Consider the following 27,989-nt stretch of genomic DNA (forward strand, 5'->3'; position numbering starts at 1 on the left):
CGTGTCTCCTTCCTGAGCGGTATGACGGCTGCGTGGTCCCATGGTGTTTATACTTGCGTACTATTGTTCGTACAGATGAATGTGGTACCTTCAGGCGTTTGGAAATTGCTCCCAATGATGAACCAGACTTGTGGAGGTCTACAAAAAAATGTCTGAGGTCTTGGCTGATTTCTTTTGATTTTCCTATAATGTCAAGCAAAGAGGCACTGAGTTTGAAGGTAGGCCTTGAAATACATCCACAGGTACACCTCCAATTGACTCAAATTATGTCAATTAGCCTATCAGAAGCTTCTGAAGCCATGACATCATTTTCTGGAATTTCCAAGCTGTTTAAAGGCACAGTCAACTTAGTGTATGTAAACTTCTGACCCACTGGAATTGTGATACAGTGAATTATAAGTGAAATAATCTGTCTGTAAACAATTGTTGGAAAAATTACTTGTGTCATGCACAAAGTAGATGTCCTAACCGACTTGCCAAAACAATAGTTTGTTAACAAGAATTTTGTGTAGTGGTTGAAAAATGATTTTTAATGACTCCAACCTAAGTGTACGTAAACTTCCGACTTCAACTGTATATATTACCTCAATTACCTTGACTAACCTGTGCCCCCGCACATTGACTTTGTACCGGTAACCCCTGTATATAGCCTCGCTACTGTTATTTTACTGCTGCTCTTTAATTTAACACTTATTTGTCTTAAAACTGCATTGTTGGTTAAGGGCCTGTAAGTAAGCATTTCACAGTAAGGTCTACACCTGTTGTATTCGGCGCATGTGACAAATACAATTTGATTTGATTCATACTGTCACGTGCATTAAGCATAACCTTTCAAATGTAATTTGGAAACATTCATTAACAGTAAGGTTAACATTATTCTACCAGTGTGAGGTGAAAAAAATGACAACGCGATTCTGTCACCACAGTACAAGAGTGACAGTAGTGATGTCACATAATTAGTGTCCCCACAGTCACCTTTAATCTCTCAGAGGTCCTAGAGGACAGAGCACATGACTATTCTGCAACAGGTAGCTACAGAGCACATTACTATTCTACAGTGTACTGCATAGGCTGTATGGGACAGGGCTGCACCGCACAGGGGGAGCTTGACGACTGCATATGCAAGAACTAATACACAAACATAACTACATCCACCTCACACACACGTACAAACAAAAAAGGCTGATATCTTGTTAGCTACATTCTCCTGCCATCTTTCTCAAAGTCAATAAATCAATTTAGGACAATGTAAATTCGATATCAGTTGGGACAGAATTAAACAATTCGTTTTACAGGGGAGAAACAATGAAGACAATGTACCCAGAGACATAACCTTCAGTACCTGAGCATCAACATCCCACCGAGCTCTCTGTAACCTTGTCTGGGTAGACAGAGTTAGCGTCCCAAATGGTATCCTATTCCCTATTTAGTGTACTACTTTTGGCCAGGACCCTGGTCAAAAGTAGTGCACTAAATAGGGAATAGGATTCCATTTGGGACATCCAGAGTTTGGACTGCAGAGCCTGAGCACTAAAGACAGACTGGCCCCTAGTGAAGAGAAAGCCTGAAGAAATTATTTATTGACTTAGTTGTTATGGTGTCAAAAATTGTTAAGGTCATTCAAATGTTCTACTGGTCTTAAAATGCTGGTCTTCATGCTGTGGAGATCAAGCTTATGTTACGTCAGAAACATTAGGAGTCGGTTTCCCAGGTGCATATCAAGTCTAATCCTGGACTAGAAAGCATGCTCAATGGAAATTCTACATTGACATAGGTTTTTTGTGCAAGACCAGGCTTTTTCTGTGTCTAGGAAACAGACCCTGGGAGTTGTAACACTGGCTATATCAACATGTTATGACAGTTTATAACAGCCAATGGAATACTTTAACTTGAATGAAAGAAAATAAACATTGAAACGTGAGATAGTGTGCATCTGTGAAACAAAAAAAAAGAGCCAACTCGAGCACTGGGTTTTTCGTTTTATTTAAGGTTTGTTTTTCCAGACCGGCAGTGGACAGTTCAATTCCTTTAAGCTCCTCAATGTGTTTTTATCTCAGCATCATGTTAAAAACCACAGTAGTATGACTGATTGTTGGTTTCACCTGGATCAGTTCATGTTTCTAGTGAATACTGTTTTAATAGGGGATAGCAGGAGAGAGAAAGAGAGTGAGTCAGAGAGAGAGAGAGAGAGAGAGAGAAAGATGGAGATATAGAGTTAAGACTTAAAAATAAAGACTGAAGGGAGGTTATTCATTCTCAAGGCCCAGAGAAAGGCAGAGCGCTCCTTGGATTAAATTGCTAGCCGTCGTTTGTGTCGTTTTGTAGCGCCTTCCTTTCACACAATCTCCGATATCGCATTACATTATTTAAATTCTCACTCTTTTTCTACAGGTGCATATCAGGACATCAACCATTTCATCATTTATCCGTTTGGTCTTCTTGTGACTTTCCTGATAAGGGTTTAAGCTACTGTAGTTGCCACACAGTGGCACTGTGAGTATCAGACCAGGATGTCCCATTATTAGCCAATATCTTCACTCCAACAGTCTTTAAAGGACAATTCCACCCCAAAACGTTTAGTCCATTGTTGATATAGTCCCAAAAATGTTTTGCATGTCAGGAATCAAGTTTTCAAGATATATAACTTTCAAAATACAGAAATACAGCCGGTATGATTCATTTTGCCTCATTTGATGCAAAAAGCAGCATCTTATGATAAAAAAATGCATCATACCAGCTGTATTTCTGTATTTTGAAAGTTCTACATATATCTTCAAACTTGATTGCTGACATGCAAAACAATTTGGGACTTCAACAATCGACTAATGAAACAAAATTAAAACATTGTTTTAGGGTGGAGTTTTCCTTTAAATATTGTTCTTTGTTTTTGCCTCCACTCCAGCCATTCTTAGTTTCCCAAGAACTAGCACTTAACGTGCTGAGGTCTGGTATCATGACACTAGGCCTATTCTTCTTCCAAACTGAGAATAGTCGTGACACTATTCTTCCAACCCCGGCGGTCAGCCCCCCCAGTTAGGCAGTGCTCCATCCTCTGATACAGAGGTTGAACTGAATCTTGCCTCTACTACAGGATGGGGCACCATGACTCCTGACCCCAAAGGGAATGTGGGTTTTAATGACCTGTACAAGACAGGCCATTGGGGTGCATTCCAGGCAGACTACATTGCAGTCTCCTGCCAGATCTCACAACGCCTGGATAGGTGTTGTATCAGCTAACCAGTTAAACAGGTATAGCTAATCAGTTGTATCAGTTAACCGCATATGATATAGCAGTCTGACACCCGACAGCAAAGTTGATGACCATTGGTTGCTGCGTGAGTGCAGCATGACAGCAATATTGTCAGCCTGGAATGCGACCCTGCCTAACAGGAAACCCAAAGCACGATAGCCTGGCTGTGTCCTCAACTCCCCCATCCTAACATTTTATCCATCTGTGACCATCTCTGTCTGCATCATTTTCTGTCATCTGAACCAATTACAACAAGCTGCTGAAGTCCCTTTTAACCATGCTATTCTCTAAAGATTCTCAACCCCACCCCTTAATCAGTTAAACTTTAAGGCATTTTGTATCATTTTCGCCTTAATGAACATGCCCAAAGTTAACCACTCAGGGGCTTCTTTGCAGTGAGGGAGGGTTAACCGTTTCATTCAGTATCCTGGGGAGGATGAGGGTCTTTGGGGCAAAGCTTTAAGAGCAGATTCACCATTGTTTGTTGCTTCATTCTCAAAGAAGAAGAGTAATCGTGACTTCACTTCTTTCACGCCGACTTACCTACATTTCATATTTAATCATAAGTTTACTTCTTAAAATTACTCACGTTAGCTAATCTTGATTCCTGTATATTTGGAGTTATCGTCTTGTGTGTCACAAAATGTATCACTGCTCCTATTCTCTGTGCTCGTCTATATCATACGGACAGACTCCACGTGAAGCTCACAGTAGTCAGCACCTGTCTGATCCCAAACAATTCACCTGGGTCGTGTTCATTATGCACCAAACAAAAGAAAACAGACTGAAACCGTGAGGGACTACATGGACTTATCTGCCCAATAAGAAACGCTCCTTTTCGTTTTCGGTTTGAAAACGTTTGACTCCGGTGCATCCTACTGAAGACGACCCTGACTACTGGAGCTCAGTGGGGTTGGTCAGTAGCAGACAAAAAGGGGTAACAGGTCATTCATGTCATGTGCCACAAAAAACCAAAAACAAACAAATAGGCCTTTAGAATAGAAAAAAGGAGGAACGAGAAAGAAAAAGAAATCTTTGTTATTTTGTTAATCATTTTCATAATCTGATCATCTGCAGATTAGTGTATGTACTGTATCTGTATTGCATTGGGGAGGGGGTCAGTATTAGGACATGGGTTGGGGGTAGTCTGCTGTAATCTGTCTTTAGTTTAGTGGCGGTCCCCAGCAGCGGCGCTCTGTAGCAGCTCTGTGGCGCTCTGGCCTGGGGGTCTGAAGGCTGTCTGGAAACCTGGAGGAGGGCTGTGGAAGTGGCTGGGGTTGGCTTGTGTGGGCTGGGTCAGGCCAGGCAGGTAGGGGGCCCAACCGGAGCCTGCTCTGTGGTGGAGGTGTGGGTGTGAGGAGGCCTGGTCTAGGAGGCCGTGGTGGTGGCTGTGGTGCTGCTGGTTCTGGGGCTGCTGGGGGAGTGACGGCAGCGCAGGGCCGTCCATCTCTGTCAGGGCCTGAAGGGATTTGAGCCAGTGCGGAGGGTTCTGGTCCTCCTGGAGACAGTCTAAACTGCTGCCTGTTGAGGCTGGGATGCCTGAGGGGAGGGGAGGGGAGGAAAGAAAGAAAGAAAGAAGGAAAGAAAGGTGAATTGAGTAGATATCTCACTTCCAACCAGAATCTACAGACATAATTTGAATCAGCTGTGTAGTGCTAGGGCAGAAACCAAGGACAGAGTTTGGGAAACGCTGCAATACAGATAGCGAAGACAGAACAAAAACACATCATTTGTTTTATAATAAACAATTGTAAAGTTACTCACTACCTGTGATGATAGCTGGGTCCATCCAGCTGGCCGTACCGTCCCAGCTGAGGCTGTGTGAGAGTCCCCCAGGGCCCCCCATGTGGTTTGGCCCCCCGATGTGGTTCATACTAGAGGAAGAGGAGGAGGAGGAAGAGGAGGAGGAGTTGGGGAGACCCCCGAAGTTGATGTTGATGTTGGGGAGGAGAGCTCTCAAACCGTCCTGCCATTCTTTCACATTGAGGCCGTCTATAGAACTGCTGTTTTCTGCAGAGCGAGAGAGAGAAATAATACATTTAATTATGAGAACATAAGGAGTGCTGCTTTGCTTCTGTAAAAAAATATATCAACGGTAGATAATTATAGACATTTAATATAAGTCTTCACAGGTGGGTTTGGTCTGCCATCTTGTGGCCAAAACACAGAACTGCATCTGCATGTAATTTGTTTCTCGCATGGTCAATATAACATGATCAAAACAGGCAAAACGATTACATATGTTTTGATATTCAATGCTTGATACAGTCATACTGAACAGATTGTGTTAACACGACTCAACCAGAGTCAAAGGTCAATTCCATTTCAATTTAGTCTACTCAGGATCTAAAATTACATTCAAATTCTAGTTTACTTGAATTTGACACAGGACATATAACAGACCCCAACCTTGGCCTCAACACTCCCAGAAAACAGACCCAGAGTACCCTACCTGACATGGGGATCCCTCCCAGCCCTGTACTGTGACTGTGGTGCTGAGGAGGCATGCTCAAGTCCAGGAAGTTGCTATGTCCTCCCCCAGCATTGGCCGAGAGGTTCAAGTGTGAGAGGAGGTGGTTATTGCTGCGGGCCGAGGGAGGCATGCCCATCCAGGTATGCCGAGCTGCAGCGGCCTGGGCAGCCTGACCTCCACCATGGTGACCGCTCTGACTCTGGGAACCAGGGAAACTAAAGGAGCTATACATTTGCCTGTGGTGAAGCTGAGAGAGGCGGGGTGGAGGTCCAATACTGTTGGGGAAATGGTTGGGGTTGGAGAGGGGCATGTGGAGGCCGTGGTGGGACCCGGGGTGGTGGAGGCCGAAGGGGCTGGGGGACCCCAGGGGACTGTGCTGGTCCTGGACTGACAGCTCCTTCTCTATGAGGTCAGCCAGGGCTTTCCGTGTCACGTCGAAGGGGTCGAAGCCCAGGTCGTCGTCCTGCTGCTGTTTAGTAGAGGAGCCGAAGCCGAAGGCTGCCTGCCAGTCTGTGGAGGAGGAGACCGGTATTGTGTCTGAAGAGGGGTGAGCAGAATGGAAAAGTTAGCAAGTGGTTAGTTTCGAACCCTGATATAGGCTCTTTAGCTGAAACATTAGTCAAATAAATCCACAGCAAGGAGAGACAAGTGTGTAACTTTCTTTTTAATTTGTACACGCTTCGACCAGTGGAGCAGCTACTGCGCTGTAAATGGAAGCATGTTATTTTTTTTAACAGCGAGTGTGCGCGCGCATCTGTGTGTTTCTGCCCCACACAACCCACCTGATGCGAAGAGGCTCTGTGGTTCAGGGGTCATGGGCCAGTCGGATCCCCCTCTAGGCGAGCTGGCGAAGGGGGGCAGGCCGGACGGGATGGGGTTGGGGTGTCTGAAGTTACTGTTGTCTGAGAAGAGGGACTGGGACTCTGCAGCGGCCCCCTCGAAGGGCGAGCGGGCAGTGAGGTCCACTACACTGATGGGAACCACCAGACTGCTGGGGGGCTTAGTCAGCCCCGGGGGAGGGGAGGGGGACTCACTGTTAGGCATCTGGAAGGGGGAGAGAGGAAAAAGGGGATGGAATTAGTGGGGGGACACTGGTAATGTCTTACATCGTAACATTTGTAAGCAATAATAATAAGTCATAATGAAAACAAATCTTTTATAGGTCCAACCAATGCAGCCGTTTTTATGTCAATATCAAATCATTTCTGGGTAACAATGAAGTACCTTACTGTGATTGTTTTCAATTAAAATGGTCAAAAAGAAACAAAAGTTGCTTCTTAGCAAAGGGCAATTTCCCAAGCAAGAATTTTGCTAGGACTGTCTGGGAGTGGTCTGATTGGGGAGGGTAAAACTAGCTGTTATTGGCAGAGAGTCTTGGAACTCTTTCTTATTGGTCTATAACAAATTTACTGCCTAGGCAGGCCAAAACTCCATCCCAACAAAACATGCTGAAATTTCAGGCGGTATTTTCAAACGTCTCTTACACTAAAATGACATTGTCATAATTTTCACTGTATTATTCTAACCTCAGTGTGGAAATATATACAAAACAAAGGAAAAATCACATTTTGGACTGCACTGGGCCTTTAAATGGCTCAGAAGAAACAGTATAGTCTGGATAGATTTGACAATAATTTATCCAATAACATCCCTATGTACTCCATGTGATAAAGTAATAATCTATAAAAAATCTTGACACTACATGTCAAATTAACTAATTAGTAAAGATCTTCTTACCTGTTGTAAAATCGTTCCATTCACCATACCTATTGATTCCGGAGGTTTGTCGCTGGGACTAGAGGGAAACAGAAACAGACCAACATCAGACTACGCAGCTGTGCAGTTCATGGCCTAACAAAAGGGACCAAAAAAGGTGTCCAGTTTGGCTTGTGAGTTATACCCTTTTCAGTTCACTCTATTGTGCCGACCAAACTGTGCTGGCTCTGATATTTTTTGTTCACATTTCCCTTTTCAGCACGTTTCCAGCAACTATAGTGAATGCGTAACCATATCTTCTCAGTACAGCTTGGTTTAGCTCGACTCAAGCCTTAAACTGTATATTACCTGTCTGTGTTAGTGTATATTAGTAGTTTGGCCTTTATGTGTCACGGTAATTACCTGTTACTGTCACAATTGGAGCAGAAGGGGGACAGAGCCCATCCCTGTGTCCAGCCCCAAGCCCCACTAATATAAAACTAATGTAATACTATATTACTATATATTACCCATTGCTGTCACAATTAGAGGAGAAGGGGGACAGGGCAGCCCCTTGGCCAGACCCCATCCCCAGCTCTGTGTCCGGCCCCAGGCTAAGTCCTAACCCGTCTGAGGTCATGACCGCTGGGTCCAGACAGCAGTCTAGCAGCGGAGGAGATTTCCCGTCCTCTGACAACCCATTGGCTAGTTTGCCACCATACCCTGATAGTGTCGGCCACCCGTCCTTGCCATTGCTGGGTCTGTGTTGAGAAATTGACAAAAACAAGAGGTCAGCATCGAATAGAGGTGTTGTGTGGAAGACTTGGCGAGAGAACCGTGGCCTGCGGTGGTCTAGCAGTTAGTTAGTGCCACAGCCTTCAGTGCAAATATTTGCTGTTGTTTGGGTTTGCGGCGAGAAGTTTTACGTTTCACAAAGTTTATTTGCCATACAAATAATGTATTAATTACATGTATAAATGGATCTCACCTCACCCAAGGTCCCACAATAAAATGACACAATAGAAACTGCAAGAAAGAAATATGCAAATACATGGTGTATACCAGGGTTTCCCAAACTCGGTCCTGCCCCCCCCCCCGCCCCGGTGCATGTTTTGGTTTTTGCCCTAGCACTTCACAGCTGATTCAAATCATCAAAGCTTGATGAGTTGGTTTATTGAAATCAGCTGTGTAGTGCTAGGTCAAAAACCAAAACGTGCACCCAGGGGGGGCCCCAGGACCAAGTTTGGGAAACCCTGGTGTATACAACAACCAGCAATTAAATCATAACCCTGATTTACCTGAGAAGTAAGGTAAATGTCATCAAATCAAAGGATACTGCGTGGAAGAAAAAGACACCAAAATACCAAATGTACCTTTGTGTAGAATTTGAAGATTTGCTTTTTGACTTTTCCCCTGAACATGTTGGTGTTTGTAGAAAGCTAGGGTTCATTTTGTAGAGGTCCTGAAGTAGTTTCTGCTCGTATTCTTGGTGTTTCCCGGCCTAAAGGACACAAACATAACATGAAGTCATTTTAGCAGTGAATAATAACACACAATGCTCCCACTGTGCACCACAGACACCTAACTCAATTCAACTGTATGGCAGATTGACGACGACTATAGGAGTTGGCTATACGACGCATACAAATCTGGGACCAGGCTAGGTCCGAAGCAAATTGAAGTAAGAATACCATACAAAATAGTGGCAGATACAACAAATAAAACTCGAAAGAAAAAGGAAGAATACATAAAACAGCTAGGGCTATCCCATACATCTGAATGAATGAACTTTATTGATCCAAGAGAAGAAATTGGATCTGTCACCATCATAGGACACATATGCCCTGGCATACTGACCCCCCAGGCAAGTACAATACATGACGTTAAGTTATCTGCCATCTCTATTCACCCACCGACAATCACACAGACAGGAAGAATAAAGGTTTGTTTACCTGCATCTCCTCTTTCGTAAAGCTAGCCGCCTCGTCCCCCAGCTCATGTAGATACATACAGTCTGGTTTGGGACACTGCATGCTTTTGAGGAAGTAACTGCAGTATTTTGTTGTGCCTAAAGAAGCCTGCAATAAAAAAAAAACATACAGAAAGAAAAGCTCAGTGAAAATGTACTTGTGATGACATCATTCTGTTGAATGTTCTCTTCAGCTGAGGTTCCCTCTAATGCATAATATTCTTACTTATATAAGTCAGAAGTCATATAGTATTTGATAGCATTCCTTACAAAAAGTAAGACACAGATTTAGCCTAGTCCTAGACTAAAATGCACCTTCAATGGAATTTCTCTACTGAGAATTTGTATCCAGTATTTGGTTTAATCTGTGTCCGGGAAACTGGCCCTGAATTTCTGTTTCTGTATGTTAAGTCTCACACCTTGAGTGTTCTACCGTCCACCACCACATTGTTCACACATTGTATTGCTCTGAGGGCGTCTTCAGAGCGGATATAGGTGACATAGGCACTGGCACTGGGACCCTGTGGATCAGAAAACAGTGACACTTCTATTCAGAATAGGTCATAAGAAACACGGCAAGTTTTTTTTATTAGATATGTAGTTCATGTCACATTCTCTCTACCTGCTGTTGAATTCAATCCCAGGTAGTGTTGTCGCGATAACATAATTTTGACATCGGTACCAAGTTTAGTGTTGCGATACTCAATACCAAAACGATACCATGGCAAAAAGAAGGCGTATTAGTCATTTGATCCAGAAAGATCTTTTGAGTTCAATATCATTAGAAATGTTTTGTCTATTTTTCAGAGACAGCCAAGTATGCATTAATGAATGAAATATACAATCAATTTGACTTTGGTAAAAACAAACTACATTACATAATGTTAATAATTTATTTGAATGGTAAATCTCTATTGATAAACTGGATAAATAAAAATAGGACTAGGCCTATTCACAATACAGGTGAATACATATTCAAGTGTGTGTTGCATTGAGTTATTGAGCTTGTTTTGGCTGATTTCATGGGGCTATAGATGAAAAACAATCTGTTTCCCTTCCATTTGGGACTTATTTTATTGTACTGATCAACAACATTTGCATAGAAGAAACAGTCTCTTATTTTATAAAAGTGCGTACTGTCTCTTTAAGACCTAATGACGTCATTCACACACAGCGAGAGAGACAGGAGAGATGTGATGCTGAGGAGACGAAGTGAATTAATACAGTTTTTGGTGAGAATCAGCTTTGAAATCAGCATATTTTGCATTATGTTTATATAATATCAAACAAAGTACTAGGGTAGTGAATTGATGTTAACTTCAGCTGTAAGCTAGCAAGGAAAGCTAGCCTACAAAGCTACCGGTATCTTATTGCATTGTAAAGTGTTCTAGCCTGTAATGGACCATGTTTTGTGAACAGTAATTTATATTTTACATTTACATTTTAGTCATTTTAGCAGACGCTCTTATCCAGAGCGACTTACAGTTAGTGAGTGCATACATAATTTTTTTAATTTTTCATACTGCCCCCCCGTGGGAATCGAACCCACAACCCTGGCGTTGCAAACGCCATGCTCTACCAGCTGAGCTACATCCCTGCCGGCCATTCCCTCCCCTAACCTGGACGACGTTGGGCCAATTGTGCACCGCCCCATGGGTCTCCCGGTCGCGGCCAGCTACGACAGAGCCTGGATTCGAACCAGGATCTCTAGTGGCACTGCGATGCAGTGCCTTAGACCACTGCGCCACTCGGGAGGTACAGTTGCAACAGTTCTACATGCCATGTTGCATTATTCAAATGTGTTAACTTCTGTACAGCATGAGTGGGAAGCTAACATGATGCAGCCCAGACTCCCAGTGAGTGCAATGGTTCCTCAGGACAGGCTAGCGCTAGTAATGAGTAAGTGGAGCAGGCATGGAGCAGGCACGGTGCGCTCGCGCTATAAGGAGACATCGGCTACGCTGATACAGACTTGATCCTCTCAATCAGTAGACGACATGAGACATTTGACAGAAATACCAAAAGTAACAAAAATTCTATCGCCGAACCGTTTCTGTTCTAGTATCAAAAAAGTTCAGAAGTTGTGCCACTTAGCAGGCACTTTTATCCAAAGTCATTTACAGTACAGTGAGAGTATATCTTTTTTGTATGGGATCTCTGCAGGAATTGAACCCTGAACCGTGCCTGTTACCAACTAAGCCACATAGAACCAGCTCTTACCTGTGAACCTGCATATGATGTGCTGTTGTTGATGACCACCTTGTGTATTTTCCCAAACTTCCCAAAATACTCTGGCCTCTTTAGAACCTGTGGAGAAACACAGAGACAGAAAGAGGGGTGATGAATGTACTATGCTCTAGCATTATGAGAAGTTGTTCACAAACAGAACTTTATAAATACAGTTGGGAGGGACAACAAATTGAGCTAGGTCAGTAGACCAGAAATATGATCAAGTAACAGAATAGTGAGGTGAGACGCTCCATATCTCACTCTAACTAGGTTATGGCTGAAGCACAGTGGAGGGGTGGGGACTTAAATTTAGCATGTGTTTGTGTGCGTGTGTTAGCACAATGTGCTATGATAAAACCATGTACTCTATGTGCAACAGCTCATATAAGCAGCAAAAAACATTGCCCAGAAAAAAAAGCATGCATGGGTTAACTGTAGAGAGAATGGGATAGTGTATTACATGGAATGTATTTCATATAGAACAAGAAACCTATGGCATTTAGCTTAAAAAGGATGGGGGAAAATAACACCCATGTAACACCCAGGTTTTCCAGAAATCCTAGTTGGAGGATTCCCAATTTCTGGAAAACCTGAGAATTTTGGCAAATGTTCCTGGAATTTTGCCACCTTAACAACAATTATAAAAATTATTATGTTTAATAATACATGCCATTTAAGAGACACTTCTATCCAAAGCAACTTAAAGTCATGCGTGCATTCATTTCACGTATGGGTGGTCCCGGGAATCAAAACCACCATCCTGGCGTTACAAGTGCCATGCTCTACCAACTGAGCTACAGAGGACCACATATTTACCCCTAGGCAATATAGAGCTGTGTTTCTCAACTCCAGCGTGGGATAAAATGTATGCCTGTGTAAGTGGCAGTAGTCTTGACATTTAAGGTAGGAAATTCACTAAATATCTTCATTCTCAGCATGCCAGCATTTCCTTTGGGTGTGAGGGGGCCTCAAGATTTGCATAAAAGAAGAAAAACTACAAACGGTTAGTCATTTTATAAAAGAGGGTAAAAAAATAACACAACCCCCTATTCACACACAGGTCAATATTTATGTGGTAGGCCTATATTGTGGAATCGAACACCAGGTTTCTCTGCACCACCCTGACCCTGTGTGTGTGTATGTGTGTCTCCTGTCTCACCTCTGGGTCTGCGAGCCTTTGAGAGAGCCCGACCACGAACACCAGGTTTCTCTGCACCACCCTGACGCTGGCCAGGTGTTTCCGATTCTCCGTCACCTTCTGCTTCTTCTCGTTCTGCTTCTGCTTCTTCTCGTTCTTTATCCTCTGGATCTCCTCCTGTGACAGGGGCTTGTACACTGCAGGGTCTTCCGGGTATGGCTGGATGGTAGGGGGCAGAGATAGAAAGACAGGTAAGCTTCTACTAGATTGTATGTCACATTTCCATAACCCCTATGTCTATTGACAGCACACCCAGCCAGCCAGCCTCACTTTTCTGTAGGATGGGCAGAGGCTGTTCTCGTCTGTGTGGATGCAGTGCCAGTAGATGGGTAGGGTAAGGGCCAGGGTAAGATAGGTTACGTACCTTTCTGCAGGCGGGGCAGAGGCCGTTCTCATCTGTGCGGATGCGGTGCCAGCAGAAGCGGCAGATCTGGTAGCCGCAGGTGCAGGGGAAGAAGTTGACGTCGTCAATCTCCAGCGGCTCCATGCACAGAGGGCACTCCATGGGGTCATCCTTCATCTCGGGGCTGTGGGACATCCTATGGCACGGCGAGGGGGAGCAGATGTCACGGCTGGTCACGGGCTGGGAGGGAGGAGCGTAGTAAGGGATGAGAGAGGATAGAAAGTACAGACTGACAATTATGCTACTCAGAAACTCTATTTGGAGTATTTCGGAAGTATATGAATTTTGAATAATGCGAACATGAAGAGTACACACTACTGTCAATGCAAAATGTAGGTCTAAACCAGACCTGCTCACTTAGTTAGTAGTACTGGTAAAGCCATATGTCTTATTATCATGTAGCCTAAGCTAAATGGTATGAGGCTTATCAATATCTTCGGTCTGTATTAGCAGCTTGTTACAAAGTAGTGACTTGTGGAAGCAACAAACAAATTATGTGGTGTTTTGACAGTAGGAGGGCATTCTATCGTGTAGCTGTCAACTGTATTACATCACAGGTTGATCAAATAAACAGGCCTATCGAATCTTGGGGTTTGTTGAGGATGGGCTTGCGCTTGTCTAGGATGTAAATTGTAAATTGTATGTTATTAACTGAAACAGTTAGCTAGTTATTGATTGGAAGTAGGCAAAATCTGTCATTGACAAACTAGCTAGCTAGCTACATGCTAGCTAACGTTAGCTACAGGGTAACACTAGTTGGTTGAATTGCACTTCAAAATGTGTTGCTAAACTACAGCCTAAATAACAAGGGCTTCGCGCCCCATCCTGTCTCTCTCTGATGCAGATGTACAAGCAAGCAGCAAACGTCAGCTGACTGATAGTTACAAGCTATGCTAACCAGCTTGCTAGCTAACTAACGTTAGCATGTTTCTAATGGTTTGCAATGATTCGCTAATGTTAGTTCGCGGCATGACATTATGTGTTAGCTAGCCCGCAAAAAGCCGTTCAGCCGCTGAAACAAAATATGAATATAAGACTCAAGTCAACGAGTAAAAGGACATACACTTAATGTTGGGTTGAGTAAATAGTTAACCAAAGTTCACAAGACAGGCAGTCTTGTGAATACAAAGTGACAGCTTGCTAACCAACGAAAGTGCTAATAGGCTAACATTAGCCTACAAGCTAACTTCAGAATATAGGCTGGCATTCGCAGTTAGCTAACTTGGCAAACTAGCGACTGCGGCCTACTAACGTTAGTTCCCTAGCTAACAGACTCCGACACAGTAAACCATTGACAGTTCATTAAATCCACAAATAGACAACGATGCAAAGGATGGCATTGATACAGAAACTGTATCAATTCGTTCATGCAACCCTGGAGCTAATGTTATTTTGCCACGAAATCAGTAGCAGACAGTTACAATAATAGCTTGGGCTAGCTTGCTAGCCACTTACCCTGTCCGTATTACAGGGATTCCACTCCAAATGGACAGTCACACCAAATTGGGCGGGGATTGCTAATGTCTCTGAACTGTCCAGATTTGTATAGATAGACACTTTAGATTATGTTAGGTTTATTATTTCGCTATAATTCAAAAGGCTTGATAGATGTTTTGCCCTTTTCTTTCTTATCTGTAGAGACACTTTACGCTCTAACCACCATCTTAACGAGCATTAAAATAGGGAGGAGTGAATAGGGCAAGCGTTTAGTATGTACTGAGGCTGCGCAGGAGGTGCATTGTGTGAAATGTAGTTAATTATAGTTTCAGTCTGGAAATGTATGACAGAGGCAAATTTCAAACTGGGCTGTGGGTACGAAAATCCCGGCCCTTCTGGGAATGGGCCTGGTAGTGTGTTTGAAGTGGAGGGAGTACATTATTTATTATTTTATTTTACCAGGTAAATTGACTGAGAACACTCATTTACAGCAACAACCTGGGGAATAGTTACAGGGGAGATGAGGGGGTTGAATGAGCCAATTGTAATCTGGGGATGTTTAGGTGGCCATGACGGTATGAGGGCCAGATTGGGAATTTAGCCAGGACACCGGGGTTAACACCCCTACTCTTACAATAAATGCCATGGGATCTTTAGTGACCAAAGAGAGTCAGGACACCTGTTTAACGTCCCGTCCGAAAGACAGGGCTTAGCATGTCTCTCGAGGAGGCCCAAAAAATATTTTGGCTTGGAAAAATCGAATATTTTCAGAAGGAATCAGGTAATTGGTTAAGGGAGGAGGATTGGATGGAAATAGAGAGGTTGTAAAGACTGAGGGAGGCAGAGGATGGGTTTGAATCTGTTTAAGCTAGCAATAACAAGGGAGAGGGTATGTCGAGGAAGACTGGTGTCAAGTTCAAACAAAGTGAGCCAGACGCCAGTTCGAGTTCTGGAGGTGAAAAGGAAGGGGTAGAAGGTGTTGTGAGGAGCTTGGAGCCCGAGCCTTGCATTGATGGACATGGTTATGATAAAGATACATTTGGTCCAGTGTGAGTGAGATTTCTGATGAGGGTGGAACCAGGCCTTTTGGCTGATCCATGGATGGTTTCAGGTTGGGTAGAAAAGATGGTGGGTGCTGTTGAGTCGGTGAAGGTAACCCGAAGTGGATTTGTGATGTTTGTTTATGTTTCTTCAGATCAGAGGGAGCAGGTGCTCCGTGCGACGCAACTTGGGTGAAGATCTGTTTCTTGCTTTGCTCTTAGGAACAGGGCACCATTGAAAGTGCCCGCTATAATTCAAGCCTTTTGAATTATAGCGAAATAATAAACCTAACATAATCTAAAGTGTCTATCTATACAAATCTGGACAGTTTCAATGAAGCATGGTGAAGCCCCAAAATTGCCCTCGCTAGAAGCCTGTGTTTCAGACATAAGGAAGTGGATGGCTGAAAACTTTTTACTTTTAAACTCGGACAAAACAGAGATGCTTGTTCTAGGTCCCAAGAAACAAAGAGATCTTCTGTTAAATCTGACAATTCATCTTGATGGTTGTAAAGTCGTCTCAAATAAAACTGTGAAGGACCTAGGCGTTACTCTTGACCCTGATCTCTCTTTTGACGAACATATCAAGACTGTTTCAAGGACAGCTTTTTTCCATCTACGTAACATTGCAAAAATCAGAAATTTTCTGTCCAAAAATGATGCAGAAAAATTAATCCATGCATTTGTTACTTCTAGATTAGACTACTGCAATGCTCTATTTTCCGGCTACCCGGATAAAGCACTAAATAAACTTCAGTTAGTGCTAAATACGGCTGCTAGAATCCTGACTAGAACCAAGAAATTTGATCATATTACTCCAGTGCTAGCTTCCCTACACTGGCTTCCTGTTAAGGCAAGGGCTGATTTCAAGGTTTTACTGTTAACCTATAAAGCGTTACATGGGCTTGCTCCTACCTATCTTTCCGAGTTGGTCCTGCCGTACATACCAATACGTACGCTACGGTCACAAGACGCAGGCCTCCTAATTGTCCCTAGAATTTCTAAGCAAACAGCGGGAGGCAGGGCTTTCTCCTATAGATCTCCATTTCTATGGAACAGTCTGCCTACCCATGTGAGAGACGCAGACTCGGTCTCAACCTTTAAGTCTTTACTGAAGACTTATCTCTTCAGTAGGTCATATGATTGAGTGTAGTCTGGCCCAGGAGTGTGAAGGTGAACGGAAAGGCTGGAGCAACGAACAGCCCTTGCTGTCTCTGCCGGGCCGGTTCCCCTCTCCACTGGGGTTCTCTGCCTCTAACCCTGTTGCAGGGGCTGAGTCACTGGCCTGCTGGTGCTCTTTCATGCCGTCCCTGGGAGGGGTGCGTCACTTGAGTGGGTTGAGTTACTGACGTGATCTTCCTGTCTGGGTTGGCGCCCCCCCCCCCTTGGTTTGTGCTGTGGTGGAGACCTCTGTGGGCTATACTCGGCCTTGTCTCAGGATTGTAAGTTGGTGGTTGGGGATATCCCTCTAGTGGTGCGGGGGCTGTGCTTTGGCGGAGTGGGTGGGGTTATATCCTTCCTGTTTGGCCCTGTCCGGGGGTTTCTTCGGATGGGGCCACAGTGTCTCCGGACCGCTCCTGTCTCAGCCTCCAGTATTTATGCTGCAGTAGTTTATGTGTCGGGGGGCTGGGGTTAGTTGGTTATACCTGGAGTACTTCTCCTGTCTTATCCAGTGTCCTGTGTGAATTTAAGTATGCTCTCTCTAATTCTCTCGTTCTCTCTTTCTCTCTGAGAACCTGAGCCCTAGGACCATACGTCAGGACTACCGGGCATGATGACACCCTGCTGCCCCCAGTCCGCCTGGCCTTGCTGCTATTCCAGTTTCAACTGTTCTGCCTGCGGCTACGAAACCCCTACCTGTCCCAGACCTGCTGTGTTCAACTCTAAATGATCGGCTATGAAAAGCCAACTGAGAGACCTGAGCCCTAGGACCATACGTCGGGACTACCGGCCGTGGTGACTCCTTGCTATCCCCAGTCCGCCTGGCCTTGCTGCTATTCCAGTTTAAACTGTTCTGCCTGCGGTTATGGAACCCCTACCTGTCCCAGACCTGCTGTTTTAAACTCTAATGATCGGCTATGAAAAGCCAACTGAGATTTATTCCTGATTATTATTTGACCATGCTTGTCACTTATGAACATTTTTGAACATCTTGGCATGGTTCTGTTATAATCTCCACCCGGCACAGCCAGAAGAGGACTGGCCACCCCTCATAGCCTGGTTCCTCTCTAGGTTTCTTCCTAGGTTTTGCCTTTCTAGGGAGTTTTTCCTAGCCACCGTGCTTCTACACCTGCATTACTAGCTGTTTGGGGTTTTAGGCTGGGTTTCTGTACAGCACTTCGAGATATTAGCTGATGTAAGAAGGGCTATATAAAATAAAATTGATTGATTGATTGATTGAAAGGAGTGATTTCAGGGGTAGCGTTAAGTGTGGAGGGGGAGCAATTGAAGTAGAAGATTCCCGGTATTTGTGACGCCCACCGTTTGGTGCGATGCAGACCCGGTGGTGAGCGTGGTGAAACAGAGGAGTCACTATCAGTCCTTATGAGTTTTGAGTCAGTCTTTACCCAAGGTAATGTTAGGATATATCAGTTATCCTGTTAGAGCGTTTGTGGCGAATCCACTGCACTGATTCAGGTGCAACGTTTATGGTCATGTCGCAGCAGTGTGTATGTGGGAGATTCCAAGATGTGGGAAGTGTGCAGGAGGGCATGGGATAGAGGATTGTGTAGTTTCGGTGGATAAAGTTGTGTGTGTCAACTGTAGGGGTGCCCATGTTGGTGGGGATCGGAAGTGTCGGTGCGAGAGAGGCAGGTTGAGGTGGCTAGAGTCAGAGTGGTGCAGAAAGTGTCATATGCTGAGGCAGTGAAGAAAGTAGAGGAGGATGGGTCAAGGGTGAGGGATTATGAGAGGATCCCTGTGAATAGTAGATATGTGCTAGAACAGAGGGATAGGCCAATGAGTGATATATGCTTCAGAAAGGTTGGCTTCTTAGCGTTCAAAGCAATGGTTATCAACTGTACTGCAGAAATGGAATGTAAATCACAGAAAATAGTTGTTGTGGTGGCAGCTGCAGAGAAGTACTTGCGGGTACGAGATTTGACTTCAGAAGAGTTACAGGGTGTGTTGAGTGGTGGTGTCCCATTCTCTCAGGCCGTTGGCCTAGGGTAGGATGAGATAGGATTTAATGAGTATAGGGTTAGTTGGTAGGGTAATTCAATTATATATTTTTTAACTAAACAAACAAAAAATACAAATATATATTCTTTTTTTCGGTTCCCCTTTTTTCATTTTGTATCACAAAGTGTAATGGACCTATACTATAGTTCAGTTGGGGGCAGTAATGCAACATATTGGATGCCAACCGCCGTTAAGTGACCAGTGACAGGCGTGCTGCCAGGAGCCCCATCTTAACACAGCTTTGAGTGTCTCTGCCCTGGAACATCCCAGCCATGATCCCACCCGCAAGACTGAGGAGAGGGGAGAGAGGGGTGAGTGGGAAACCAAATTTCAGCTATGAAGTCAATTAAGTATTTTTTTTCATTTCATGGGTTTATTCCCTGTCCCTAGATAGCTACCTAACTATCTCCTGCTCCTGAGACATTCACTGTTTCCTCTGTGGTCTGAGCCAAAGCAGGGTAGTGGACGGCACATAGCCGACCCTTCTGACAAACAAAAACCATCATCATCACCATCACCATCATCATGGTATTCCCATCATGGTATGCTATAGGTATTCCCAACCCTTACCCTTGTTCCTCTCTACTAGGCTGCAGGTCTACAGTCCCAGCGTTGTGCTCTCCACACAGCAGCACTCTCATGGCCCCCAGGGTCACCACCACCACACAGCAGCACTCCCATGGCCCCCAGGGTCACCACCACCACACAGCAGCACTCCCATGGCCCCCAGGGTCACCACCACCAGACAGCAGCACTCCCATGGCCCCCAGGGTCACCACCACCACACAGCAGCACTCCCATGGCCCCCAGGGTCACCACCACCACACAGCAGCACTCCCATGGCCCCCAGGGTCACCACCACCACACAGCAGCACTCCCATGGCCCCCAGGGTCACCACCACCACACAGCAGCACTCCCATGGCCCCCAGGGTCACCACCACCACACAGCAGCACTCCCATGGCCCCCAGGGTCACCACCACCACACAGCAGCACTCCCATGGCCCCCAGGGTCACCACCACCACACAGCAGCACTCCCATGGCCCCCAGGGTCACCACCACCACACAGCAGCACTCCCATGGCCCCCAGGGTCACCACCACCACACAGCAGCACTCCCATGGCCCCCAGGGTCACCACAACCACACAGCAGCACTCCCATGGCCCCCAGGGTCACCACCACCACACAGTGTAGGTGGTCCAATAAGGGGCGTGAGAGCCATGGCACAGCTCAGAACCTCCTCCACAGAGCTAGGCAGCACTGCCGCCACAAGACAAGACCACATTCTCATTCATCATATGCTCATCATACACACCTTCTTAAACAAAATCAGTATTTCTCAACCCAATCCTTGGGGACCCCCAGCCTTTCCATATCTTTGTTAAATTCCAATACTAGAATACCTGATTCAAATGATCAAGGGCTTGATGATAAGTTGACTGGTTAATAAATCAGATATGCTAGTGTTGGAATAGTTCAAATATGTGAAGCGGTTGGTGGTCCCCAAGAATGGTGTTGAAAAACATACAGCCATTATAAATTATCCAAGTACAGCTTTGCTGAAGTATTGCAGCTGAAGGTTTTGGAAGGCCTAATGTCTTGTTCATGGTACACAGCTCAGCCAGGTTGGGAGAGGTGTAGGCCAGGGCCTTCCAGCTGTCTGACAGGAGAGGCTTGCATGCCTTGTCAGAATCAGTTGGCTCATACCACACTGCAACACAAGTTTATCACATCAGGGTCCGTATGTACAGTTGAAGTCGGAAGTTTACATACACCTTAGCCAAATACATTTCAACTCAGTTATTCACAATTCCTGACATTTAATCCTAGTAAAAATTCCCTGTTTAGGTCAGTTAGGATCACCACTTTACATACACTCAATTAGTATTTGGTAGCATTGCCTTTAAATTGTTTAACTTGGGTCAAATGTTTCGGGTAGCCTTCCACAAGCTTCCCACAATAAGTTGGGTGAATTTTGGCCCATTCCTCCTGACAGAGCTGGTGTAACTGAGTCAGGTTTGTAGGCCTCCTAGCTCGCACATGCTTTTTCAGTTCTGCCCACACATTTTCTATAGGATTGAGGTCAGGGCTTTGTGATGGCCACTCCAATACCCTGACTTTGTTGTCCTTAAGCCATTTTGGCACAACTTTGGAAGTATGCTTGGGGTCATTATCCATTTGGAAGACCCATTTCCGACCAAGCTTTAACTTCCTGACTGATGTCTTCAGATGTTGCTTCAATATATCCACATAATTTTCCTTCCTCATGATGCCATCTATTTTGTGAAGTGCACCAGTCCCTCCTGCAGCAAAGCACCCCCACAGCATGATGCTGCCACCCCCATGCTTCACGGTTGGGATGGTGTTCTTCGGCTTGCAAGCAACCCCATTTTTCCTCCAAACATAACGATGGTCATTATGGGCAAACAATTCAATTTTTGTTTCATCAGACCAGAGGACATTTCTCCAAAAAGTACATTCTTTGTCACCATGTGCAGTTGCAAACTATAATCTGGCTTTTTTATGGCGGTTTTGGAGCAGTGGCTTCTTCCTTGCTGAGCGGCACTGAGTTTGAAGGTAGGCCTTGAAATACATCCACAGGTAGACCTCCAATTGACTCAAATTATGTCAATTAGCCTATCAGAAGCTTCTAAAGCCATGACATCATTTTCTGGAATTTTCCAAGCTGTTTAAAGGCACCGTGAACTTAGTGTATGTAAACTTCTGACCCACTGGAATTGTGATACAGTGAATTATAAGTGAAATAATCTGTCTGTAAACAATTGTTGGAAAAATTACTTGTATCATGCACAAAGTAGATGTCCTAACCGACTTGCCAATACTATAGTTTGTTAACAAGAAATTTGTGGAGTGGTTGAAAAATGAGTTTTAATGACTCCAACCTAAGTGTATGTAAACATCCGACTTCAACTGTATAAAGCGTCTCAGAGTAGAAGTGATGTTGATATAGGATCAGTTTTTCCTTTTAAATCATTGTGAATAAGATTATATGGAGAGGAGGGACCTGATCCTAGATCAGCACTCCTACTCAGATTCTTTGTGAATGGGCCCTGATCAAACAGACATGCACTGATGGTGAGAAAATGGTGATCGATCACTATTGATGACTGTCAAAGCGGTCAGCTCTCCATACTAACCTGGCACTGCATGTTTCTTGGCGATGGAGCAAACATAGTCGATTATGGATACGGGTATATTTCCATCTAGAAACACGAGAGGCTGATGAAAGGTTTTCCTCAAACTGGGACACCTGTTTGTAGTGATATTTAGACATTCCCTCTAATTTAGTCCTGGGCAAAGTTGTTATTATTTCAGTGCTATTCTATAAAAAATTTAAAAATAAACAACGTGATATTTGTAGACTTTGATGTCTCGTAAATCAGACTCTCTTTACAGTTTAATGTAGCTGGAGTACCTGCTTCAGAAATACTCACATACTGTTCTGTGATTCGCTGGTAGATGTCCATGTCGCCCAATCCGAGACTCAGGTCACCGATCTCAGTGATCACAGCACAATAAGTAGCTGTCCTCTGCTCCTGAAGCCTGGCAACACCACTGGTGTTCTTAGCTAAAACAAGAAGCAGCAGCAATTTAATGTCATGCAAGAATACTATGGGAGAGGGATTCATTCTGCTTTGCATTTGGTCATAACAAACAGTTGTTACCACTCATTAAGGGGCGGATTTAGAGTTGAGATAAGAGCACACAATACCGCTCTTAAACTTCTTTGCATGTGTACCATGTGCTGAGAGTAGTTCAGTACAGCATCACTGTGAGAGTCAGTTCCAATGGCTGAGATGAACAGAGGTCTTTGTCCCATTCTGTTCAGAGTCTGGTGGGAAAAACATCACAAAACTTAAAACTTCCTTAACTCAATGTAATATTTGTAAATTATATCCTCATAAAAAGTTGAAGTTTTGCAGATAATGAAATTATAACTAACCAGCAAGGTTCCTTCCTACTCCACCAAATGACTGGCAAAGGCAAACAATTCCAGGATTGTCTGTCCAAATGTCAAATATCAAAGTAGTTATGTTTGCAACCAAATAAACCCGTTAGATTGACATAATCTGAATATAATAGACATAAGCCTACAGTATACAGTACAGTATCTTTGATGTAAGCCTATGTGAAGCTTGTGTGAGTTTCTGTGAACATACCACAAGCTTCTCTGTTTTCCCCTTAGCAATAAAATCCACGTTCACACCACCTATGACAACCTGTGATTTAAAAAAAAGAAACAAGCCACAGTGGTATTGTACAGCAAGCATGTCACACACTGTCCATCATCCTAAAACTAAAGTGAGAAAAAATGATGCACTCTCCAAGATAAGAGTGGTTCACCTGTATTTGATGAGGAACATATGACTAGTACTCACAATGTTTGACAGTCAGAATCTTCCTCTTTTACGTGAAGACCAGGAATAGTCCTCTTCTTCTGCATTCGTTCAGACAGTGCACAGGCTATCTACCTGCCCAACCTGCCACTATTATGTATGAGAGCGATATCTTTGGGAATATGAGGTTAAGGGACCTCAATGTAATGAAGATACAAAAGTTCAGACGTATAAAGTTATATGTAGAATTTGTTTTTGTTTTTAAGAACAACAGATCATTAACTTTTTTGACAATATCTAACCTTACACTGAGAGTGACTCTGTGATATGATCTCTCTCTCTCTCTGTGATATGATCTCTCTCTCTCTCTCTCTCTCTCTCTCTCTCTCTCTCATCTCTCTACCTCTCTCTACCTCTCTCTCTACCTCTCTCTCTACCTCTCTCTACCTCTCTCTCTCTCCACCTCTCTCTCTCTCCCTCTCTCTCTCTACCTCTCTCTCTCCACCTCTCTCTACCTCTCTCTACCTCTCTCTCTACACCTCTCTCTCTCCATCTCTCTCTCTCTCCACCTCTCTCTCTCTACCTCGGTTTATTGGTGGATTATTAGGGACTTTCCTCTGGTCAATTCGTTGACCTTTTGAAGGATGAAGGGGACGTCACATCTCTTCCTCTAATACCTTTAGCACTAGAGGGGGAAATAGAAGGCAACAGAGAGCTAATCGTGCCACTAAGGTGAAATACTGAAACTTAAATTTTCTTCTCATGTCAGCGCAACAACAAAGAGACTCTGATAAGGAGACTTCCTGTGATGTCAGCCATGCAAGCAGCTATATAGAGATCAGGAAATAACCGTTCAGAAAAACAACACAAGCACAGACAGACCATGAGAACCAAATTACTAAGTGCTCAGTGAATGGGGCTCTATAGCGATACTGACAAAACACAATATGACTATCAAATACCTAAGTAAGCAAAAGACATATCCAAAAACATAGGAATTCAACTACAGCCAATATGAAAAATCATATTATGTTCTATTTTGAGCCTAATGCATTCCTTACATGGCCTCTGCCAGTGCAGCCTGTATAGCGTCCCCAATCTGTTGGCTGGCTGCTGCATGCTCCTCAGGGATGGGCACAGCCAATAGCAGGCCGCTCTGTAGACCCAAGGACAGAGGACCCGTTGTAGGCCAGGAGAAAGAGACAGCTTTAAAACATTATGAAGCAGTTATAATACATTGTAAAATTGACGACAGTGTAAGATTTAAGACTCCTTATAGTGTCTTATTATCAGCTCATAATGATCCTGACTAAATAACAGCCATTTTGAGTCAGTTGACAAAGACAGGGATGCCAGCTCTGTATGCTGCTATCATGGTGCCTGGTACAGTGGTGCCACCACAGAGACCCTGAACACACACACACACAACAGTCCGGCAAGCAAGGTGTTCAAACTGAATAAGACTAAATTGACTGACTTTTTAGTTGTTTGTCCAAACCTTGACAGGTGGACAGGTGTCTCACCTTACTGATGGCATAGGGCAGGTCTTGTCGGGACACTTTCAGCGACGTCTTACTCTGGGCTAGGTAGTCAAGTTCTGAGGACAACCTTACATGAACCCTCCCCCTTACTATGGCCTCCACCTCTTTGGCTGTGCTGAATGAGGCAAAACGGTGATACTTAGCAACTGCCAATACTAACTCAGGTATGAATAAACAAAGGATACCATTAGAAATAAGCTCAATGAAATAATACATAAAATACTGAAAGTGCATTTCTTTTTGTGACATAAACAACATGCACAACACCTTTACATCAGGAACTTTGTGTTAAACAAAATGGTTATCTGGATATGTTTGTTTGTTTGGCCTCTTGTACTGTACCTCACGCTGTGTGGGTAGGGCATGCCATGGGTAATAATGGTGCTCACTAGCACCACCCCCGGTCTGTTTTCTGCCAACGCCTGGGATACTGACAGGTGGACTCTGAAGAGAACATCTAGGGAAAATAATAAGTATGTATTTTTCAGAAATCTAGAGAATATACACGTACAACAACAATAAACTATGGCAATCAAAACAAATTCAACATTTAATTGCAACATGATGCATTAGCTGGATGACTTGACAATTTTTGCATAATCTACTATGAAATGTTGAGATGCCATGTCTCAGGAGTTGAGCAGAAACTCTCCCCAGCAATCTCAACTCAGAATGTGTTAGGGAAACACTGACAGCAGAATAAAGAAATCAGAATCCAAGAATTACAGTGCATTCGAAAAGTATTCAGACCCCTTGACTTTTTCCAGGTTTTGTTACGTTACAGCCTTATTCTAAAATTGTTTTCTCCCCCTCATCAATCTATACACAATACCCCATAATGACAAAGCGAAAACAGGTTTTTAGACATTTTTGCAAATGTATTACAAATAAAAAACTGAAATACTTTATTTACATACTGTAAATATTCAGACCCTTTGCTATGAGACTCAAAATTGAGCTCAGGTGCAACCTGTTTCCATTGATCATCCTTGAAATGTTTCTACAACTTGATTGGAGTCCACTGTGGTAAATTAAATTGACTGGACATGATTTGGAAAGGCATACACCTATCTATATAAGGTCCCACAGTTGATAGTGCATGTCAGAGCAAAAACCAAGCCATGAGATCGAAGGAATTGTCCGTAGAGCTCCGAGACAGGATTGTGTCGAGGCACAGATCTGGGGAAGGGTACCAGAAAATGTCTGCATCATTCTTAAATGGAAGAAGTTTGGAACCACCAAGACTCTTCCTAGAGCTGGCCGCCCGGCCAAACTGAGCAATCGGGGGAGAAGGGCCTTGGTTAGGGAGGTGACCAAGAACCCGAGTTCCTTTGTGGAGATGGGAGAACCTTCCAGAAGGACAACCATCTCTGCAGCACTCCACCAATCAGGCCTTTATGGTAGAGTGGCCAGATGGAAGCAACTCCTCAGTAAAAGGCACATGACAGCCCGCTTGGAGTTTGCCAAAAGGCACCTAAAGGACTCTCAGACCATGAGAAACAAGATTCTCTGGTCTGATGAAACCAAGATTGAACTCTTTGGCCCGAATGCCAAGAGTCACGTCTGGAAGAAACCTGGCATCATCCCTACGGTGAAGCATGGTGGTGGCAGCATCATGCTGTGGGATGTTTTTCAGCGGCAGGGACTGGGAGACTAGTCAGGATCAAGGGAAAGATGAAAGGAGCAAAGTACAGAGAGATCCTTGATGAAAACCTGCTCCAGAGCCTAAGCACACAGCCAAGACAACGCATGAGTAGCTTCGGGACAAGTCTCTGAATGTCCTTGAGTGGCCCAGCCAGAGCCCGGACTTTAACCCGATCGAACATCTCTGGAAAGACCTAAAAATACCTGTGCAGTGACGCTCCCCATCCAACTTGACAGAGCTTGAGAGGATCTGCAGATAAGAATGGGAGAAACTCCCCAAATACAGGTGTGCCAAGCTTGTAGCGTCAGACCCAAGAAGACTCGAGGCTGTAATCGCTGCCAAAGGTGTTTCAACAAAGTACTGAGTAAAGGGTTTGAATACGTATGTAAATGTGATATTTTATTTTTATTTTTAATACATTTGCAAAAATGTCTAAAAACCTGTTTTTGCTTTGTCATTATGTGGTATTGTGTGTAGATTGATGAGAGAAAAAAATCCATTGAATACATTTTAGAATAAGGCTGTTACGTAACAAAAATGGGGAAAACGTCAAGGGGTCTGAATACTTTCAGACCAAACTTTTTCCAATTTGCATGTCCAGGTTACATAAAATAACATTATCACAGGAATAGAGTAGTGTACTTTAATATCCCATAGGGAAACTTGCTTTGCAACAAAGTACAGGCATACTTGTAAAGTACAGGAAGTAACCTTAATTTCATGTTGCAGAAACCAGAATTCTCAGTCTTGGATTCGCAGCATCAAAAGCAGCAGTGAGTAGCCTACCCCATCACTGCAAGGCACACATCCATTTCAACCATTCAGGAGATTTTCCATGCTCCAGTTAGTTGGAACAAATGAACTCCCACCTATTGGGGCACACTCAGCAAGCAACCTACACCCAATATCAGTGCTGTTTGCAAAATGGTGAAATTAGTGGAGTGGTCTATGTTCTTCTCGCTTTCTTATCCCACTCTATACAATAACTGATCAAAGACCCTTCCCAATAAGGTATATGTAAAGTACATTATTTAATTGTTCACACTTATCGATTTAAAGTCATAATGGTAGAGCAAAACACAGTCAACATTGTAACTTAATGGAACAACTCCTTGAAAAGAAGTGAGGAAAGGGCTCTGTTAAAGATATGGTCACATACTGTATAAAGTTCACACAAAAAAGGCCTTACACAATAACAATAACAACAGCAATGATACAACACAAAGTAACTCACAGTCACAACATGCTGCTATCTAACAGACATGAGAATGTCTTTCAGGAATGTCTTTCAGGAACTGAGTCAATAGTTGACATAACAATTCCTTAAGATTTTAGATATCCTCGTTCATTCATGACTAACATATTGTAAAAATGGCACCAGGCATTCCATTTCCCATAATTCATATCAGCTCATTATGAAATAAACCTTGTCTCCAACAATGCTGAAGAAATCCTTACCTTCCCCAGCATGTGAGAAATTAGAAACTGAGGAATGACAGCCTTTTTGCCCAGAAGAGTGAGTGAACTTTGACCCGGCCATGCTTTTTGTTGACACAGCTTGCTTGACTTTA

The 27,989-nt window shown here is 43.9% G+C and overlaps 2 protein-coding genes across 5 annotated transcripts; both read right to left on the reverse strand.

The window, feature by feature from the left end:
* Positions 1–1,967: 1,967 nt before the first annotated feature.
* Positions 1,968–22,650, reverse strand: LOC311137053 (CCR4-NOT transcription complex subunit 4-like). 4 transcript variants are annotated; one of them, XM_084171362.1, is made up of 14 exons: positions 22,561–22,650; positions 22,330–22,463; positions 13,179–13,397; positions 12,776–12,973; positions 11,608–11,694; positions 9,807–9,908; positions 9,371–9,496; positions 8,792–8,919; positions 7,949–8,179; positions 7,461–7,518; positions 6,506–6,767; positions 5,703–6,260; positions 5,015–5,260; positions 1,968–4,789 (listed from the first exon to the last, which is right to left on the reverse strand). In XM_084171362.1, the coding sequence occupies exons 1-14, from the start codon at positions 22,565–22,567 to the stop codon at positions 4,419–4,421; spliced, it is 2,727 nt and encodes a 908-aa protein (XP_084027488.1). In that variant the 5' UTR covers positions 22,568–22,650; the 3' UTR covers positions 1,968–4,418. The 4 variants fall into 4 exon arrangements, with proteins under 4 accessions (XP_084027488.1, XP_084027489.1, XP_084027487.1 ...); XM_084171363.1 differs by lacking the exons at positions 22,330–22,463; positions 22,561–22,650 and adding exons at positions 18,741–18,856; positions 19,060–19,138; XM_084171361.1 differs by lacking the exons at positions 22,330–22,463; positions 22,561–22,650 and adding an exon at positions 18,741–18,856 and having other exon boundaries at positions 5,018–5,260.
* A 1,310-nt stretch (positions 22,651–23,960) lies between these two features.
* Positions 23,961–27,989, reverse strand: LOC311137060 (pseudouridine-5'-phosphate glycosidase-like). Its single transcript, XM_084171382.1, has 5 exons — positions 27,877–27,989; positions 25,116–25,230; positions 24,756–24,888; positions 24,294–24,388; positions 23,961–24,059 (listed from the first exon to the last, which is right to left on the reverse strand). Exons 1-5 carry the CDS (start codon positions 27,956–27,958, stop codon positions 24,044–24,046), a joined length of 441 nt encoding a protein of 146 aa, XP_084027508.1. The 5' UTR covers positions 27,959–27,989; the 3' UTR covers positions 23,961–24,043.

This window comes from Coregonus lavaretus, assembly GCF_964263955.1.
Source record: "Coregonus lavaretus genome assembly, chromosome: 11".
Taxonomy (NCBI): domain Eukaryota; kingdom Metazoa; phylum Chordata; class Actinopteri; order Salmoniformes; family Salmonidae; genus Coregonus; species Coregonus lavaretus.

Bases quoted from the DNA above. Each gene is read 5' to 3' on its own strand.
- LOC311137053 (XM_084171362.1), bottom strand. The intron at 11,695-12,775 runs GTGAGACAGGAG...GTTTCTCCACAG, and splicing joins AAAGGCTCGCAGACCCAGAG to GTTCTAAAGAGGCCAGAGTA. The intron at 6,261-6,505 runs GTGGGTTGTGTG...ACCCCTCTTCAG, and splicing joins ACAGAGCCTCTTCGCATCAG to ACACAATACCGGTCTCCTCC.
- LOC311137060 (XM_084171382.1), bottom strand. From the start codon at position 27,958: ATGGCCGGGTCAAAGTTCACTCACTCTTCTGGGCAAAAAGGCTGTCAT. The intron at 24,889-25,115 runs GTACAGTACAAG...TGCCTCATTCAG, and splicing joins CCCTACCCACACAGCGTGAG to CACAGCCAAAGAGGTGGAGG. The intron at 24,389-24,755 runs GTGAGACACCTG...TTGGGTCTACAG, and splicing joins TGCCCTATGCCATCAGTAAG to AGCGGCCTGCTATTGGCTGT.